This window comes from Balaenoptera ricei, chromosome 13, assembly GCF_028023285.1.
Source record: "Balaenoptera ricei isolate mBalRic1 chromosome 13, mBalRic1.hap2, whole genome shotgun sequence".
NCBI lineage: Eukaryota > Metazoa > Chordata > Mammalia > Artiodactyla > Balaenopteridae > Balaenoptera > Balaenoptera ricei.
Window position 1 is genome coordinate 55182716 of NC_082651.1, and position 21507 is coordinate 55204222.

Here is a 21507-nt window from a genome sequence, read left to right on the forward strand (position 1 = left end):
GGCCTATGAAATACAAGAGCTGGGAGGAACCTTGTCATTTACACATCAAGAAATGGAAGCCTTTGCACCTAACCAGAAGGATATCCACAAGCATTTATGACACTCATCCTGTTTATTTTTAAATATGTATTTCTAGAGCAAAGTTGTGACTTTCTGTTCATTATACACAGTTTTATATAAGGAATGAAAGTAAGCATTAAGGAAATTTCTTCATCCAGGAAAAGGTTTTATGTAATTAGTCTAAATACTAAACTAACAGCAAAGGACCTTGCTACAGATATCACAAAAGATATCTGATATACTTGGAATTCCAATTGCCAACTATATTCTTATTACTGTTTATCCAAAGACAAGTGGACATATTTTTATAAACTTGGGAGTAAAAAAATAATACCTTCTAATCAAGGCACAGTGAACAAGCTCTTATAATTGGAAATCAAGTGTTCAGATACTGATACTAATTTATGCAAGGATGTCAGCTTGTCACATTGAACTGACCTTGCAAATCAGCTCGCATCATGCAGTCATAAATCCTTTCTGCAGGGAAATCTCACGATTATTTGTTTTAGTACCAATAAACATCTAAGAATAAATTACATATGTCTTTGTGCTAGTCGGCCCAAGTCTCAGAGTTCCACGAGGATTCTTGGCATGATTTCCACTGCTCTAAGGTCCATTTACTGTTTTCCAACCTCAGATCTCACCTACTGTCCCTGTTCATTTCAGTTGTGTTTATACAAGTAGTTGCAAATCGTAGTTCTATCATATCTATCTTAGCTATAAATGAAGGCAACGCTCTCAAATACAGAAATTTAACAGAAATAATGTTTATGAACTGAGATAGATATTCGTTGCATAAGTCCAACAGCATATTTCACGCAACAGATTTTCTTTGCATTAAAGTGCTTTGGACACGTAAGACCTGTTTAATTCTAAAACATTGTTTTTCCATTTTATCATCACTGAAATCAGCAAGAATTGGACATGGTATAATTGACAACATTTTTTTCTTTCTGAATAGTACACATGATAATGGTGCTTCTCACATCAATAACATCTTAGGTTCAATAAAACATGGTCTTTCTTAGCCATTTCTTGTGGGGAAAAACAAAAACAACAACAACAATCTTCTTAGTTAAAAAATAGCAATGCGTTTAAAATTATATGAATTTGGAGAAAATAGTTTAATTTGGAAAGCGGTTTAATCTCTTCTACTCTTAACTACGCAAGCATTTAAATACGCACACACATATCAAGTATAGTTGAGGACTCTTCTGATTTCCCTTCAAGGCCTCTAACACTCACTTTCACAGATTTTTAAAAATCAATCTTATAATTATTTTTGTGCCTCTTTTTCAGTAAGACAGCACACATGCATTCATTCGATACTCGGTATGAGTTTCAATTCTCACTCAGAGAAAAACCAAGAAACATATCTCTTTTTTTCCTCTTTCTTGTCACTTACATTCCCAGTTGCCTGAGAGATGGTATAACCGTATATAAAATAAATACATCTTTTAGGTTTCTTGGAACAGAGACGTTAGATGTTGTCAGTTAAGGGTATTAGCACAGTCATACTCTGAATCCAATATAAAAGGGAAAATGGCAAAGAAATTAAAAAAATGAAAAGTGTAGAAGAGCACAGGAAAAAACTCTACCAGCAGTATTTTATTTCATAATGCAAATAATCCTTTCTGTCATCATGAGCATTGATATATGTACAGTTTGAGAAGGGTGAGAAATAGACTCATTTCATTTAATCTCGTGATTTCTAGCTGGATGGCTGGCCAGTGGAAGAAAGAGAGAGGCATTCCCACATGCAGTACCTGACAGCTCAAATCATCATCAGTGAGCAAAACTAGTTTAAAAGCGAAACAAGATTAAAAAGACCTAAAATATCTTTCCAAAGCCTTTGCATTAATTAAGTCTTTGTATTAATGTTTATATGTCTTCTCCTGAATTATAAACAGTCTTTGTCTTGACACTTAAACTGTTTACTAGCTGTTTGAGGTTTAATTTTCTCTTAGTCACTTATGAAATAGAAATAGTCACCAGAATGTAGAAAGAACACTAGTGACTAAATGCTGAGAAAACACCTTTTTATGAAATATTAAAATACATTACTGTTTACCTGGCTGTCAAGGAAACCAAGCTAGAATGAGTAGATTTGTTCAACTCTTCAACAAAACATTTCCCAAGAACCACGACCTCAACCAACATCATTCTCACCAAGATATCAGCCCATGAAAAAAGTTTTTACAGTAAAACATATGGCAAGGCGTTAAATCCCAGAAAAAGTGCCATTTTACATTCATCAGGGAAAAAAAAATTAAGCCCCAAAGTAAAAACTGTCAATTACTGTGATTGCTTTGTTGCACTGAAAGAGTTCAATAACATCACAAAGAATTTTAGAAAGTACTCATTTAATTAAAATATGAACTCTTCAAACTACCTGCAGCTTTCCCTAGCTCATAAATGAGCACATTTTCCATTTAAATAAGAGTCCGTTCCCTATATTCACCAACAACATGCATGACGGATGTGAGCAGTACCATCAAAGCACTTTCTACTTCTCTTCATTTTCTCTTTCTTCTTCCTTTCAAAATGATTTTACATTCATATTTTAGACATCTGTGCCCTTTAGTATCACACTTAAGAATCTGGACAATATGATGGGTAAGTGGTTGATTACAGAAAGTAATCACGCTCTACATTGACGAATGGCTGTTAACAAAATGATTTCTATCATGTAACTGAGACTTTAAATTCCACATGAAATGCTACAACTCAAATGACACTGACTAGCTATGAGCTTCTGGAAGTCACCCACCTGGGGCAGCATGCGATTTTCCTCCTCCAGCTGTCTTACTCTTGCCTCCAGCTGCCTAACATAGGACAAGGTTGATTCTAAAATTGAAAAGAAAGAACTCACATTATACACACAGGTCTTGTTTGGTACACTGTCAGGATGTTTCTGGCTCCATTTATTCAAATCAGGTAGTGACTACTTAATCTGATATTTAGGAAAAAAAGATTTCTCCCCAGAAGAACAATAACAGAAGCCATTAAAACCATAAGCAGTCTGAACAACTGCACAGTGTTAAGGAGAATCAGAGAAATTTACAGGTGGTTAAGACTGTAGGTGTCTGCACACCATGCAGCCTTCAGAACATTAGACACGTTGAAGACAGTTATTCTCTCTTTTCTACTTATTTTGTGTATGTATTTTAAGCTTTCCCACACATAAGGCTTTTTGTAACATTCATTATAACAGAGAAATTACAAGGTTTTTTTTAAAAAAAATAGAAAATAAGAAGATATTTAAAATATCCAGCTCCCTTCATTTTCTCAATAAACTTTTCAAGTCTTAAGAGCAACATTTTGTTCTTCTCACAAATCTATAGATAGTATGACTATACCTAGAGAACAGCTACAAAAGGGCTAAATAATTTTAGTCTGAATTTTGACTTTGATTTTGGCTGAGCATGACAGAGACTCAAGCTTTTCACGGCAGACTTGAAATTTGTTGTTTTCATTTCTTCAACAAGCTCAGGTGTGTGCTGACAGCTCAGAATCAGCATCATGCTTAGTATCTGTTCCAGAGCGAAACTCTCTATTTTATAGCTTTACATTATGAAAAAGTTCACACGTGGAGCAAAGTGGAGTTTTCATTTTGAGGAACCATCTGACAGTGACTCTTCTTCATTAAATCCAAAATAATCAACTGCACAGCATCATACTGCAACATAGTTGCAATGCATTCATTACCCAAGAGCAAACATATTTCAGGTATAGTGAAATGTACATGACCAAAGAATCCCTCCAGAGCATATTTCCACAGTTAATTTTAAAGCAGCAGATCATGTGCATGTTCCTCAGCCTCAAAAAACACAAAAGAGCAAGAGGCAAGGCCAAGAAGGTAGTGCATTTTAGAAGGAAACATTTGGAGCCCCTAATAATCGGCAGTTAGGATGGATATGTATGCAAATTAATACCTTGATCTGAAATTCATCATGGAAACTCTTAATTTTTATATGGAAATTGGTTATATGAACCCAATTCCATTTTGTGACCTCCAAAGCAACAAGGTAACATTTTATTTTCTTAAAATACATAAGAAACTTCAGTCCTTAATTCACAAATGTAAAAATTGAACTCATCCCTAACCGGTTTACAGCATGCCTGTTTTCACAAATGTCTGCAGAAAAGTCCCCATCACTAACATTAATATAACCATCCACTGATCTCACACCAATGGTGACGACTTGCCTTGAGCATTTCTCAACAAGACAGAAACACAAGGTAAAGGAAGCTGAAGACATTTGCTAGAAATATGCTCTCATTTTTTTTTAGCTCAATGAAATGTTAAGTGTTTGCTTTATGGACTCTTCAAAAGGGAAAAAAAAAGTATCCGGCATAAATGAATAACCAACTTATTGATTTCATGAATCCGCTTTACTCTAGCAAATGAATTAAGTGATTTGCTGCTCATCAAAATGTGAATGTAGATTGCCTGATTTACACAGTTTTGCAAGCTCCCCTCTCTACGCTAAAAAAAACAACCACTTGATAAGGGTCATTCGAGTGAAAAGTTGCTCAGAAATAGCCTATTTAAACCATAAACAAATAAAATTCTTTTTTCCTTTGTTCACAATTTACACTGTTTCTTTATTGTCCCTATACTGCATCATCCTTAAGGCTGTGATACTGAAAGCAGCTGAAATGACTCTATACAGAGTGATTCAGGTGACATTTGAAAAATGCCACTGAATGGATTTTAATTCAGTAACTATCTTCAGTCACTTTAATCTATTTCTCTTCTTTAAATCTTTGCAGTTTACATATTTGATGGTTTCATTACGTTTCTGCTTACATTACGAAAGTCACATCATGTCAGTTCCAAAAAAAGGGTAAATTCTTGAATTTGGAAAACATTCCTTAACTACAATTTTTAATGTCAAGTTACAACAGATGAAGTCCAGATCTCTGTTTCAAAGCATTCACTGCAAATACGGGCAGGGACAGGAAATGATAGGGAAGATTTTTGGACAGGTAAGGTAAAAAAGCAAATTAGCTCCAAGGTAAAGGCAAAGCTAAGGAAAGTTTTGAGTTCATTTGCTCCACAAATATTTGTTGCGTCACTGATGTGTGTTGGGCACTACTAGGGTTGGAATGAAGAAAAGGCCAGTTATTGCAAGTCTTAAGTTTCTCAGAATGCAAATTTCATTTTAGGATTACACACCCATGTGCTGTGTTCCAGAAGGTCCTGTTGTTCCAAGCTCACTCTCTTTTGCAATTATTATTTAACAATGAACAGATACGATGAATGAAAAAACTCGTGTGTGTATGTGGGGGGGGGTGGAGTTTGGGGGACAGGAAGTATAGTTAATCTGCATGAATAAAAGAGAATTCACGCTGTTAGTTGTTTAATTCATCAAGAAACTTTTTATATACTCCTTTTATATGGGAGTGGAGCAGGCAAACTTTTTTCTGGAATATACTGGAAGATCATCATTGGGTCCCCAAGTCCCTATATGAAGAGCCATTGAGGAAACCATCCAATCCTTCAATTGTGACATGAGAGAAAAATAAACATTTGTTTTGTTAAACCCTCATGATTTCAAGATTTATTTGTTATTGCATCATAGGCTAGCGAAGCCCAACTACTAGTACATAACCAATAATGGGACAGAAAATATGTAAACATTTTAATAAAACAGAATAGAATAAAGTGTAAGAACTTCCACTTTAAAAAATACACCGCAATCCACATCCCAGTCCTAGCTGATCATTAGAAAAAAAAGATAAAATCTTCTGTGTAAGAAAGAAAAGGAGCCCCTTGTGTGCTGGAATATATTTGACCATGTCTGCTACAGTCCCTTCCCCAAGCTGCTGCTTCCTTTTCCTTGCTTACACAAGGACCTTCCAGAGTGGTGTCAACTATAAGATACACACTTCCATTACACCCAGGACGTGTAGAGTACCACTGTGCTCCCAAGAGAAGTACATGACAAAAATCGGTGCTTTTATTATAAAGTGATACATACATGCATGTGCATGCACACACACAACTGCATTAGAATGTACTATCATTTGAACTGATCATTACATTTATACCAGTGGCTGACAGTTGTTAAAACAGATTTCAGAATGTCATTTTGGCTTATCAGAACTCTGAGAATGAGGTTCCAAAAGAAAAATCAAGCCTCCTGCAGAAAACAGCCAAATACGAGGCTATACTCTACATCAGGGGTACCCAGGAACCAGGAACCAGGCCTCACAGCAGGAGGTGAGCAGCGGGTGAGCGAGCGAAGCTTCATCTGTATTTACAGCCACCCCCCATGGCTCGCATTACCACCTGAGCTCCGCCTCCTGTCAGATCAGCGGGCGGCATTAGATTCTCATAGGAGCGTGAACCCTACTGTGAACTGCGCATGCCAGAGATCTAGGCTGTGCTCTCCTTATGAGAATCTAATGCCTGATGATCTGAGCAGAGGCGGTGATGCTAGCGCTGGGGAGTGGCTGCAAATACAGATTATCATTAGCAGAGAGGTTTGACTGCACAGAGACCATAATAAATCGCTTGCAGACTCATATCAAAACTCTATCAGTGGGACTTCCCTGGTGGCACAGTGGTTAAGAATCCACCTGCCAATGCAGGGGACATGGGTTCGAGCCCTGGTCTGGGAAGATCCCAGGTACTGCGGAGCAACTAAGCCTGTGTGCCACAACTACTGAGCCTGCGCTCTAGAGCCCATGAGCCACAACTACTGAGCCTGTGTGCCACAACTACTGAAGCCTGCATGCCTAGAGCCTGTGCTCCGCAACAAGAGAAGCCCCTGCAACGAGAAGCCCGCGTGCCACAAGGAAGAATAGTCCCCGCTCGCCACAACTAGAGAAAGCCCACGTGCAGCAACAAAGACCCAATGCAGCCAAAAAATAAATCAAAAAATAAATTTATTAAAAAATAAAACAAAAAACCCTATCAGTGAGTGGCAAGTGAAAACAAGCTCAGGGCTCCCACTGATTCTGCATTATGGCGAGTTGTATAATTATTTCATTATATATTACAATGTAATAATAATAGAAATAAAGTGCACATAAATGTAATGTGCTTGAATCATCCTGAAACCATCCCCCCAACCCAGCTCCCGTCTGTGGAAAAACTGTCTTCCATGAAACGGGTCCCTGGTGCCAAAAAGGTTGGGGACGGCTGCTCTATGTAGATATACAATATATTAAAGAAGGATCCTATCTTCAAGAAGTATATAACCAGTTGAGGGGCGATAAGAAGGAAAAAAAGCAATAGGTAATATGATATTCAGAGCTAAATCATGTGAAGCAGGAGTACAAAAAGATCAATATTGGCTGCAGTTCTTCTGAAGGAGAAACTTGACTAATGGATCAACAGAAGCTTGAGAGACAGAGAGATGCTAGTAGAGCCACAGGACGGACAAGAATGATCCTCTTGTAAACAGGGAAGAGAGAAGGAATTCACATGAAGGAAGAGAGAGGGACATACTGGAAGCAGGAGGAAAAGCCAAGTTGCATCCCACATTCAGGGATCTAAAAAGCCAATGTCAAATCACAGCTATGCAAATGGTGAGATTTGCTTTTAACTTCCCCCAAGGGCATTTTATTTCTCTTTCCTGGGAAATCTATGGACATCTGCACATTAGAAAAGCCAGGTTAAGCAAACAATACCAATGTGAAAATCCAATGACATTCTCAAGAGGTTCTTTGGGTAAATCTTGGGCATGTTTTCAAAGCAGAAACCATTTTCTCCATGTATCCTCACTTTTCTCTGAACCTACATGTAGAAGTTCACAGGACCTCTTGTAATAAAACAAGTATGAGAAACAGTCATAAGAATTCCACTAACACACATCTAATTGATTCCAATTTGAGAACTGGAATGTACCTAAGAGATTCCCTAATCCAACCGGTCCCCCATCCTGACTCATTTGGCAGATAAGAGAATAAAGCCCAGAAGGTAGTGAACTTGGCCTCTAACACTGGGGATTAGTTATACATATACATTCAAAAGATTCTGTTTCATTCCTGGGGCATCACAGGGATTCCCATCCTGGATCTTCTAATCACTAAGATGTCAAGCTTCTCACGTAGACAGTTAAATTCTAACTTCTCCTTTTTTCTTCCTGATTTTAGATATTCTGGATGGACTTTTACCTTTAAAATAACTTGATATTCTCCTTGGACAATATCCTGGACTTGATTTCACTTCAATTTACCTGAAATGCATTCAATCATATAAAGTAGCTCGACTTTCTTCTCTGCTAGTTTGAAAATACTCTGGTTGAAATATTAAACCCTCTAATTTCCCCCTTGCTTTCTAAAGCAGTGTTTGTCTCCCTAGGGGAATCCCATCCTTGAAATCAGCCAAGGATTACTCTGATTATTGTACATGAAAGGTTTACTGTTGATATTTGCAACTGTCTAAGGTTGGTCAAACTTCTGAGTAGTTTTGATTAGATGAAGTGCCGTCTGGTCTTCAAAATTTCAGGGCGAAAAATAAAATCTGGTAATGGTCCATTCTAAAACAAATTACAGCATTTGGAAGAATATAAAGGAGGACAATCATCTGGAAGACTATTGCTGCTGTGGGCCATTGCTCCCTCGGCCAGAGAGAGTCCAACAGTCACATGATTTCAAATCTGGAGGCAATCTCTTTAATAAACCCCAACCTCTAAAGACACTGCTTGAATTAGTTCCAAATTAATCCCACCATCCACAGGCTTTTACACATTCCGAAGGAAATGACTTCAGAACTATATCGTTAAAAAATTATTACTGTTCTAAAAGTGTTTCTCTTTCTTCCTCAGGCAAGCAAAGTTCAGCCTCCTACTTAGAATTCGTATGAGCTCCAGAAGTATAAGTGATTACATTTCTCACTATAATTTGATGCTTTACTTATTAAAAAAAAAAAAAATCTTGTTGGCATCAGCAGTTTCGGATTTGCCTGGATATTTAACTCAGGCTGCTTTACTGGCAGAGGTAGAATTTTTAAATTTTTAATGGGAGCTTTAATTGTCCTAAGTAGGTAAAAAATGATGTCAGGTCTTGCTCTGGTCCCTCATCTATGAAGCTAATTCTACTCTTGTCAGATCCTTCTCTCTGTGGCAATCTGAAAGAAATAGGAGATAGTTATTTTCTACCCGTTCCTCCCATGTAGAAACCTGTTCACTGTTATTCACTGGCCCCAACTTAGCTCTGGGTCTCTGCCCACACCTTCCCCTGCCAAATAATCATTCTCGGCCTAGTCCATACTCCTTATTTCTCTATGCATGTTACGAAAAACAACCTTCTAATAATTAGAATATCCAAAGATTAGCATATACTGCTTCAGATGATAACGTGATTCATATTCTTATAAATGTTTGGAGACGCTCAATGAGATGCTGCAAAGATTTCTACCTGTGTGTGCTGCTGGGCTAGTCCCTTTACCTCTGAAGATCAATAGTTCTACAGTTTTAAATTCTGCTCCCTCCATAAATCTCTTTCATTTTCCTTCTTATCATTTGCCAAGAAATCATATATTGAGTGCCTTGTGGTGTTCCTTTACCTAGTTGTCTGTATGTTATTTATTTTCATGTTTTCATTTTTTGCCCAAATATGCTACTTGAAAATATTCCCTTAAACCCTACACAGTGACTGTTGGTGTTTCCCGTAGGGATTTAATACATACTTACTGACTTCCTGTAATATCAAGACTTGGTCTTCACCCAATACTGATTATCTGCTGTGTGCCAGACACTGTTCTAGATAATGGAGATACAGCAGCAAGCAAAAGTGATAAGGTCTGTGCATTCACGGAGTGCACATTCCAGAGAGGAAGACCGACAATGGAGAGCAAATACACTCCTTTGTGAAGGCAACATGCGCCATAAAGGCAACGAAACAGAGAACTAGCAGGGTTGAGCGGAAGTACAGCTACATTAGGGAGCGTGGCCTAGAGGAGCTCTCTGGGGACTACAGCCTGCAAATGAGCCAGCTATGCAGAGAGCTTGGAGAAGAGAGTTCTAGGCATCAGGAAAGGGGGGTGCACAGGCCCTGGCTGGGAAGACTCCTCTGCTGGAATCCAGCTGGGAAGGGGGAAGGGACAGCAGCTTGAAACTGGGATCTGTTTGTCTTGTCACCTTCCTCCACTACTTAAATTTCCAAAAACCTTGTGCTCCCTTTGGCTGTTTACACTTAAACCTAGACTTTAACCCTTTGACTATTAGGTTTTCTTTGTGACAAAAACCTTAGCATGACATTTGGCTCCACCCTCTCACACACCCCACTCCCCATCCATTGCGAAATTCTGTTGACCCTGCTGCCAAAATATCCTGAAAATCCAACCTCCCACTAGTCTCCTAACAGGTGTCCTCACTTCTCTCTTTGCCTCCTCTCCCAGGTCTACTATCATTCAAAGTCTATTTCAACCCCACGGCAGCCAGGGTTTTCCTTCTAAAATGCTAAGTCTGATCGCGTCATTCTCCAGAACCACACAGGAGCTCACCATTTTGCTCCATATAAACGTCAAGGTCCGGGCTTCCCTGGTGGTGCAGTGGTTGAGAATCTGCCTGCCAATGCAGGGGACACAGGTTCGAGCCCTGGTCTGGGAGGATCCCACATGCCGCGGAGCAACTGGGCCCGTGAGCCACAACTACTGAGCCTGCGCTCCGCAACAAGAGAGGCCGCGATAGTGAGAGGCCCGTGCACCACGATGAGGAGTGGCCCCCGCTTGCCACAACTAGAGAAAGCCCTCGCACAGAAACGAAGACCCAACACAGCCAAAAATAAATAAATAGATAAATAAAATTTGGAGGAAAAAAAAAAAAACAGGTTTAAAAAAAAAAAACAAAAGAACAGTCAAGGTCCTTAAAAAGGCCAGCAGGGCCCCATGTAATCTGGGGACCTGGTGCCTTTCCGACTTCATGACGTCACACCTCTGCTCCAGCCACAAGGCCTCCCTTCTGCTCCTGAACACTCCAGGCATACACTAGCTTTAGTCGTCCACACTCTCTGGACTGCTCTTCCCCCAGGGAGCGGCTTGGCCAATTTCCTCACTCTTACAAGTCTTTGTTCAGATCTCAGCTTCTCAGTGAGACTTACCAAGTCCTCCTCCTTTAATCCTGTAAACTACCCCCACCTCCGCCCCACATTCTCCTGATCTCCTTTGGCCTGTTGTACTTCTTTATTTTTCTTCAAAATACTTTATCACTTTCTAGCATATAAATTAGCTTGTTCATATGTTATGTTTATTGTATAAGCCCTGTCTCTCTCCATCAGAATGTCAACTCCACAAGGCAGGGATCTTTGTCTGTTGTGTTGAGTGATGTACTCCAAGTGCCTAGAATAGTGTCTGCACATTAAAAAGTTATTGAATGAGTCAATCAACCCATTACACAGATAGTGCCCTGAAAAGAAATTATTTCGTAGTACAGGTCTACAATTGTCAATCACTCCAGGTAAGACTGGGTTTGTATCTGAATGGAGCCTAATATCAATTCTGTTGTGCCACTGAACATGAAGAACATTCTAGAGAACATTAAACTTTGGATGGAAACATTGGGGAGGTTCTCAAATTATGTCAGATCTAATCACTGGTGGGTAATTTCAATAAGAAAATCTGGGGACTTCCCTGGTGGTCCAGTGGTTAAGAATCCACCTTCCAATGCAGGGGACATGGGTTCGATCCCTGGTCGGGGAATTAAGATCCCACATGCCACAGGGCAACTAAGCCCACGCACCGCAATGAAAGATCCCACATGCTGCAATGAAGATCCTGTGTGCCACAACTAAGACCCAACATGACCAAATAAAAAGAAAAAATAAATGAATAAATAAAATCTGAAATGTGTTTTCACCAGGCTCAAAAAAAAATGTCTTATGGGGGGGGTGGCACACTGGGGGGGGGAAGGCGAGGAGGAAAGAGAGGGAGAGTACAAAGAGGGATAAAGAGAAAGAGACACATAAAAACAGTTATGGGAAATGTGCAAAACATGAACCATTTCTGCCACTAACATCTTGGAATACAATATAAATGCCTTCATCTGGACATCTGCTTAAGTTGATAAGATTCCCCCCTTTTGGTTAGAAATACCACTGGGAGGAATTTAAACTTCACCTGGACATTCTCCTTCCAGACACTCCCTGCGAGGGAGGGGTGTACCGAGGGGGAGGGCACAGGGCAGGTGCCAGCTGGGCCCTGAGTGAGGGTCTCTGAGCTGAGAGAGAGCAGCCTGAGGAGGGCAGAGAGCAGTGGTCCGTTCAAAACAGGTTATGTTTCTTCGTGAAGAGAAAAACCTGTCATTTCAAATGAAAAGGAAACAGCAATGTGCTGTCCTGTTTATTAGAATGAAAGCTAGAAATACTGTATCCTTTTCCAAGAAAGCTTTGACAGAAAAAAAATCACGAGTGTTATCGCCCTAGTGCCATGCAAGTGGTATGTTTTTGGAAACAGCCCAGATTGTTTTCACTTATTATTTTCTATAAAAGAGTAAATATAATAGTTAAATGGATATTGAAATCCAATGATTTGCACATAAACCAATTTAGAAAACAGAAAAGAAAATCAGGGTCTATGTCCTAACTTTGTTCCAGAAAATAATTACCAAAAAATTTTCAAGTTTCTCCTCTTTCCAAATGAGAGTGTTTTTAAAACGGGAGAGAATGGCATTTTGTTGCCTATTTGCTATCATCTACCTGTCCCTATTCCTTGGGAATCGGCACCTGGTTGTTTCAGCTTCCATTTCTCTCTAGAAGCTGGAGGCTCCATGTGGCAAGGCCTTGCCTTATAGTTACTTTCCGAGCTGTCCTATGATTCGCACAGCGCTATGTGCTAGAAGGTGTCCTGTCAATTTCTGATGAACGAATGTCCTCATCATTCGGTTCCCAACTGCTCTGGCTGCTACTCCAAGTTTGTTGCTCCCCGAACAGTTTCAGGCAGTTAACTCAAAATGCAGTCAGATTTCCACCAAAAAAATCACACAATAGCAAGCCATCGAAACTGAAGTCTGGCTTACAGGAAGTTTGTGTGCCCTAAAATTGCCTTCACTTTGACTTTTCCCTTTGAAAGCATCAACTCCATGAAGGAGACACTAGGTAAGTAGCACTGAACTGGCCTAAAGGACTGGGGACTCTATGGAAAATATTTCCAACTCTAAAGAGCTGTTTAGCATGAGTACCATTTTAACAGCTATTCAGGGTTAAAATGTGTCTTACTCTCCATTGTTATGTTGCTGCTGCTGCTGTTGTCATTTCCCAGAGAAAATGCTGCCTTTTCCCAATGCCAGAGGATAAAAGTTGATGTCATTTTAAGAAATGTAACAATTTCCTTCAGTGTGTGCGGCCCCCTTGTAAGTGCATCTTGTCAGCATTGTCAATGAACGAACAAGGAAGCAAATCTATAAGAAAACCAAATTTTCAAAAGACAGTTAAGTCTATAAAAATTTTATTTTCTCTTAGGATAATTATTTTGACTTTTTATGTATATTGAGATATTTTTAGAAGCCTATGCACAGTTGTTTTTTTTACTGTCATATACTGCAGCAAAATAAAAATATTTTTTATCATATTGTACAGCAAAGCGTCATTAATCTGGATTCTATCAATTGGGAATTCATAAAAATGTTGTTCAATTCAGCCTATATATGCTCTCTGCAGTGGCTACGAAATGGTAGCTGGCCAAACAAACTCATAGTGTAACAATTCAGGAATAGTTGCCTTACATAAGAAAAGCAAAGTTTTCACAATGTTTTAGCATTATCTAACCGTACACAAAGTGCTATGAATAGATAATGGATGAATGCAGTTAGATAATGGATAAGTATAGTTAGTTTAGATAAACAAAATTGGAAAGACCACATACTGTGGAACTGTTTTTTTTGTTAGCTATTTAAGCATGTATTAACAAGCCCTTTCTAATCAGTCAGTTAACATACATTCATTGAGCACTCACTATGTGTTAGACGCTCTTTCATGTGCTATAGACAGTCCACTGCAAACAAACAAAAAGGGCTCCTCTGCTCATGGAACACTCTAATACGGAAGACAGACAAGACAGACAGACATGCAGACACACACATAAATAAGCACACTGCTCCCCTGTACACCCTTCACCCTTTTAGCTTAGATCGAGATCATCTGAGAAGATCTGAGGCATTCAACTTGAAACTTGAATGTAAAGATTCTGGGAATGAACTCTCCAAACAGCAAGAACAGAATTTGCAAAGTCCCCAAGATGGGAGTGAGCCACAGGCGCTCAAAGAAAAGAAAGAAGACTGAAGTGGCCAGAAAGAAGTGAGGAAAGTGAGGGGAGATGAGGTTGGAGCAGCAGAGACAAGACCCACGGTGTCAGTGAACCAATGTAAGGAGCTGGGATTTTGTACCGTTTGGAATGGGGAGCGGTTAGGGAAGGGGGATTGGTACATTACACTGGCACCATCTGATTTATACTTTAAAAGGATCGTCTTGGCTGCTCTGTGAAAGACAGAGAAAAATAGGATGAGAGTGAAGTTTGGGGGATGATTGAGGGGACCTCTGTAGGAGGTGGGCTGAGAGGTGACTGTGGGTTGTAAAGGAGCCATAGCCGTGGTGCACAGAGAAGTGGTCACATTCAACAAGCCTCCTGGAGAAAGAGACTAAGGACAAAGCATAGCTATGGAGCAAATGTGAGGTCTTACGAAGAAAAGGAATCAAAGATAATGGCTACCTTTCCGGCAAGGGCAACCAGGGGATGGGGAGATGGCTTGGAGATGGAGCAGGAGTGGGGTTTGAAATCAAGAATTCTATTTTGTTCATGTTAGGCTTAATCTTTCTACTGGACATCTAAGGCAAGATCCAGAGTAGGCAGTTAAATATATGACTCTGCAGCTCTGAGAAGGGATGTGGGGTGCTTTAAATGTGGAAGTCCCCAGTAGAGAGCTGCTGTCAAAAGGCTGCGGTTTGGAGGAGGGTCTGAATAGAGAAGCCTGGTGGAGGGGAAGAGCCACAGGGCAGGTACCCAGCCACGACCCCCTCCTCCCCAGCCCTGAGCCTCAGAAAGCTAAGCAAGCACCCGGCTGCCTTTGTAGACACGGCCACAGAGCTTGTGTATCTTCTGCTCAGGTACCTTTTAATTAGATCTCTCTCTCTCTCCTTTACTCTCACTGTGTTTCATTCCCAAATCCAATCCTCCCACTTTGCTTTTCTCCTGCTGCCCCCTTTCAGCATGCCTCTCTTTCTCCTCCTCTTGGGGCCCCAAGCCCTCCCACAGTAATTTTGGAAGGAGTACAGCACAGTGGCTAAGTGCTAGCTCTGTGGGTTTCAGTTTTCACACAAATATGCATATAGAAATAGATGATCTTTAAGACTCTTTAAGACCCACAATTCCTGGGTTACAAATATCATGTATTTTACCGTAATCTATATTAGTGGTTTAACCGCTAAAGGCAGCTAAGATAAGATTTCTAACAGTATATGTAAGTTATGTTGCTATTCTTTCATTTATTCATTAAACAAACATTTATAGACTATCTACCATGCACAAAGCCTTGGAGAAGTAGAGAATATTTAAGATGATGTTGTTATGTTCTGAGAAAGAGAATAAAGCACACTCATGCGACAGATGTACACCAGTTCTGATTAGGGCAGTTAAACATGTTTAAGTGAAGCTTATAAACATTTAAAAATTCTATTCTTTAAGAACACCTACCCTTACAGATTTCTTTCCTCAACTGTGTACCTAAAACTCCTTCCACTAAAGAAAGCTACAAGGCTAAGAAAAAAAAGACTTATCTCAATACAACAGAATATTAGTTGATGACATTGTTGAGAACAAATTACTGAATGTTTGCAAAATCAAGGAGCCAAAAAACTATAAAAGCACTACTTAATCTAAGCATTTTATTTGACAATGGTATTCTAAACTTAAGATATCAAGCTTTTTTTTTTCCACCACTGGAAAAATTGTAATGGGAAATAAATCTCAAAAGTCCTATTAAATACAGCCAACACAGGGCACCCTGCATGTGTTCACATTGGTTTTCATGCCCTTTGATTTTAGAGACACTTGACCATAGGGCAGGAGGAAGGGCAAGTTCTGGCCAGGAAAATTCCTGCTGACCTCAAAGTTCATTTGGGCTCTTCTCCATTCCCAAGGATTCGATCATTTTGTCTTCACTAAACAGTTATTAGGCGACAACAGACTAATCAATTTGGTCAAGCAAGTATGTCAGAGGACACACATAATGGCTAATAACTTTAATTTGATTTAGCATGTATCAAGCACTTCACTAAAAAGGCACAGGCATTTTTCACGTGCACTAATGCAGTTGATCCTCACTGCAAAACTAAGAAGCAGTTATTATTATTCCCATCTTAGAGATGAAAGATTGAGGCTTAGAGGTGTTGAGTAACTCCTCAAAGTCACAAGGCTAGTAGAGTGCAATTCTGGACCTCAAAGGTCACTCCTCACTGCTGGAGAACACAGACCCTGCGAAGAGACAGAGGGAAGGCCAAATTAAGCAATGGCCAAAGACGGTGATCAGCACCGATAGAGTCTGACTGAATTAAAGTCTCTTCCTCATCATTACACTTGAACGCTACACCATCACTCAATGAATGCATTTGTTGAAAGAAAACTCTGTTTTCCCTAAGACACACAAAAAACACATCACCCCTTCAATTCATGCGGTTGTTCCTTCAAGTAAACAAGAGTCAGCCAAAGTGAAGGCAGCAAGTTTCACGGTCAACAACCACCAAACCATCGCCAGCTAAGTACCTGGATCTGCTAAGTCATTAGTGGGCTTAATAAATATAGATGCCATTCACAATGCAATCGTTGGACAATTTCACAAAATTCTTACAATTCAGAAACCTACAGGCTTAGAAGAAAATACTGGACAAAGGCAAAGAGCAGATTCTTCTGGCTAATGTCTAATCTGAGTTGTTTTCAAAGCAGCTGCTTTCCTGGATTCTCTTCTGAACAGTTGGGGAACCCAATGAAATGTTCACTCTGCTTAACTTAATGCCACGGCTACCAATGCTGTTTCACCTTCTTCCTGGTGATAATAAAAGAGAATTTGATGTATTGTATATCACTTAACAGAAGTACCCAGGAACATTAAGGTAGAATAAAACAACAGGCCCACGGCCCATGTAAATTCAAATCCATGGAAAATGATGGACGCCTCTTACATCTACAAATGTATATATCTTTCCATAATGCCCATTTTAATGAAGTGACTTATAAAGAGATTAATCTTCTTAGTCTAAATAGCAACTCACTTGAAATTTATTTTCCTATTGCTGTCTGTGTGGGGGTAAATGAGAGAATTCAGTCTACCATCAAGAGACACCAACTTCTCTTATCCTATCCCTGCTATCAAGCTAAGAATCTAGCTCCTAATATACATGGAGAAAAATGAATTACTCAGAAGTGCACATAATTCTGAAGATAGTGCTCAATTCTGTGTCAATAAATTCCAATCAGCTTTATTCTTTTAGCAGCCTAGAAAAAACACTTGCTTTGTAATCACCACCATCACTAGGTATTTGATACATACGCAAGGAGGAAAAAAATTTTTGAAGTTTAGTCAAGTCTTCCACATCAGAACAGACGAGGTTCTAGCCCAGGAAGGAAATACCAAATGGAACCTTCTCATAGCCACAGAATCAGGATACCTTTTACCAGCATCTGCTCACTCAGATCTAAACAGCAAGCAGATGGTACAGTAGTTCGAAAGTTAACTTCAACAGGGCATCTCCCTGGAGCTCTAACCAGAATCCTTGACAGTGGAAGGATTCGGCCTCTGCTTTTTACGCTTTCAGAAGCTAAGGTCTGTCTTCCGTTCAGTTCGCAGCACCTGGGTTCTACACTAACTGTCCAGTCACTTTGTGTGCGGGGTCCAGTGACCTCCCTAACCACTCTCCAAGACATTCCACAGGGTCCTGGTCCCTGGTACTTGAGTCTTCTGCATGCTTATTGTTTCTTTTATCATGTTGTCTTTTCCACATATTTTATTCCACTTTTATCAGCACCTGAAAATATGCAATCTTTGTTTACTTCAAAAACAACCTTTGTCAAGAGTTCATGTGGTCTTTTAAAAACTTGTCTGGCTCTTAAAAGTTACTCTTAAATAAAAGGTTTTTAACTTTTTAAAAAAGCTCTTCATTTAGGCTACTGGTTTATATATTTTTATGCAATGTTTTTACAGTAAAATGGAGCATGTTGGATCCAAAGTCTTAGGATATTCTTTCCTGGACAAAGGATTGTGGTCTAGGGGTTAGAAGACCCTGCCTGACTCTGCCCAACCTGCAGGACTCTTGAGAAGCTGCACACTATGAATGCTTTTAATCTGCTCTGACAATCAAGACTCTAATCCCAGGACCTGTACCCAGACTTCAGCCACAAATCCAATGTCAGGCTGGGGACTGGAACACGGCACCTTGAAGGAAAGCACAGGCCAGGAAGGAAGGCAAGCAGTAGACCTTTCAAGGACATTTCTTAGGAACAAAGCTCAGGCATGGAGATGACTGGGATTGCCCTGTGCCTGATTTCCAGGACCAGGCCTCTTTCCTGTTCATTGGCTTCTGCTAAATTTAGCTGGAAATCTTCCAGGCAGTTCCAACCTTTATCTGACCCCACCCTATCTGTGCAATATTCTCTTTATGCTACTGTTAGAATCAGCCCCCGGAAGACACTCATCTGGGATCTGGCTTAGACTAGTAGTTAAGAGCATGGAGCCCGACTGCCTGAGTTTGAATGCTGACTCAACTACCTCCTCTGTGGCCTTGAGCGCGTTATTAAACTCCTGCGTCTCCCTTTCCTCATTTGCAAAGTGGATGAATAACAATCTTCCACTCAGAGGTAGGTATTGAGTGAGTTACTCTGTGTAGGCACTGAGGGCAGTGGTAAGGAAGCCCCAGCTATGACTAACACCTGCCTCCCTTCCAGTGCTAAGTGTCGTTGTGAGACCACCACCGCCGGCCCATGTCTCTGGCCCTCTGCAGCGGAGCAGAGCGCTTGCTCTGCCCCCTGCCTCCGGCACTGCGATGGCAGACAGGGCTGCGCTCCACATTTGTGCTGTCTCCCCTGGTCCTATGCATACGCGGTTCACGGGCTCTTCAGCCTCGCTTTACGGGCTGCTCTGCTCTCAGCCATACATACTAACACTGGTAAGTCACAGCTTCCACTGAGTGCAGCCTGACCGCTGCATCAAGCACTGAACGTCAGCAAAGAGAATCTGTGAAATGGGAGTAAAAACCAGCTGAATACAAATGGGTAAGATGATTCAAAGGAAAGGGAATGCCTGTGTTTGGGAGCAGCACTGACTCAATGTGTACACACTTTGTTTGACTAGTCTTTAGAAAGTGACTAGTGACCCTCTGGCCGCTAATAAACACTGAATTTAGGCCAAAACAGCATACTTATTTATTCAGCAAATATTTGAATGTTTCAGACACTGAGCTATAATGGAGAACAAACAATAGATAAGAAGCAAGAAAATAAATAAAATCATTTCAAATGTGTTAAGGGTGATGAAGGAATGATTGGATGGTTAGGGAAGGCCTCTCTGAAGAATGGGTGTTTAATAAAGAATGAATGAGAGCCAGCCATGGTTAGAGGATGAGCATTCTAGAAAAAGGGGAAGTGCATGCAAAGGCCCTGTGGTAGAGATGAGAAAAATATTTTGTTAAAAATAGAGTACAGTTAGAAAGAAGAGTGTTAGGCATCAAGTCTGTATCTGCCTCAAACCAGCTTGGTGATTAGGTTCATGTGATCCCTTCCAGCTCTAAGATTCCATAAATGTCTCTAGGAAGTGATGTATTGATTGGTACAGGTAAGGCAGATTATACTGGCTGTAGCACTCTGGACTGACTATAAAAAATGCCAGAGGCGGGGCTTCCCTGGTGGCGCAGTGGTTGAGAATCTGCCTGCCAATGCAGGAGACACGGGTTCGAGCCCTGGTCTGGGAAGATCCCATATGCCACGGAGCAACTGGGCCCGTGAGCCACAATTACTGAGCCTGCGCGTCTGGAGCCCATGCTCCGCAACAAGAGAGGCCGCGATAGTGAGAGGCCCGCGCACCGCGATGAAGAGTGGCCCCCGCTTGCCACAACTAGAGAAAGCCCTCGCACAGAAACGAAGACCCAACACAGCCAAAAATTAAAAAAACAAATAAATAAATTTTAAAAACAAACAAAGAACTCCTTAAAAAAAAAAAAGACATAGCTACATTTCTGAAGTGAAAAGTGATATATATGCTTCAATAACAAGGAAACATCAATCTCTAAAAATTAGACTCATTTAAAAAAAAAAAAAAATGCCAGAGGAAGGCATCTCAGTAGATGACATGCATAAGCAGTCAGCCGCTTTCATCACAAGAATAAATAAGATGAATTGGATTTCAGAAGCTTTGTTGTGATCTGGTTAGTCAAAGAAAGAGTAAAGTGGTCATAGACAATCCCCCATCTCCACAACGTAAAAGACCACAGGACTTGAGAATGGAGGGGTTGTGGAGAGAGAAAGTGGGACCTGGAGATGACACCACAGACAAGCAGATCCATGAATGACCTGGAGTTTAAAAAATCATTTAAGAAAGTTTAAACTCCAAAGGCTATTCAAGAGTATCAGTCAAACTGCTCTGCAGCGGCTTTGAAGCAAACACCCTTTTCAAGTCCCTTCTGAAAAATTCATTTCCAATTATGAAGACAACTCCAATATTTCAGGTAAAATTTCCTCTTAATGAGGGAAGAGAAAGAGTCTGGGGACAGATGAACTCAGTTGCCTGGCTAAGTATTTAATTTCTCACTTAGGTTGGCAAGTCAAGACAGACAGCCTTAGTTCATACATTAATATTTATGAAAAATGGCACAACGTTCCATTTGGAAAGAAGATCTGGGGGAAATGCTATATCCAGCAATGGCGGCCCAGACTCTCTGGACTGCTACATGCTGGAGGAGGTGTGCCCCTCGATACAGAAGGTAAACTCCCAATTAATGTGGCATTTATGTTGTGAAAATATCTTTACAGATAAATTGCTCAAATGGAGGCCTCGGAAACCATAGCAACTATACATTTTAATTAAAGTTTGCGGCTTGAAAGGAGAACCTTAAATAATTGGTGCCTCCAAGTCTTTGCTGAATTGGCTTAGCTACGGGAAATACAGGCTTTTAATAATAGGAAAAGAAAAATCTTCCACTCTACCATCTTCCAATTACTATGCGCCTCTCTTAGAATGTGAGATAGCCTGAGTTAATTCTCCAATATATGAAACTAAAATATGCCCTCTGAATAGAAAGTCCGTTGGAACACAAAATAGAAGAAAAATTATAACCCTGGCTTAGGAATGTTTTTCCAGCCACGGGTAAGACACATACAAAAGACATTTTAAAAACCTTTTGACAAATACCATTAATACTTTCAATTTATTGAATGCCATTGACGTCTGTATATCATAGAAAAGTGACATTTTGCTATTTTGTGAATAACTGCCTGAAACAGAAGTGGAAATCTTT

General features: G+C 40.1%; 1 protein-coding gene across 3 annotated transcripts in view; it reads right to left on the reverse strand.

Moving 5' to 3' along the window:
* Window positions 1–21507, reverse strand: part of CCDC85A (coiled-coil domain containing 85A) — a 197222-nt gene that overhangs the window by 40084 nt on the left and 135631 nt on the right. For 2 of the 3 annotated variants that reach the window (XM_059943296.1, XM_059943298.1), the window contains exon 3: window positions 2831–2907. The exons of the other annotated variant lie outside the window; for it this stretch is intronic. In XM_059943296.1, the coding sequence (XP_059799279.1) occupies window positions 2831–2907 (77 nt within the window). The remainder of the gene's footprint in view (window positions 1–2830; window positions 2908–21507) is intronic. 3 annotated transcript variants of the gene reach the window in all.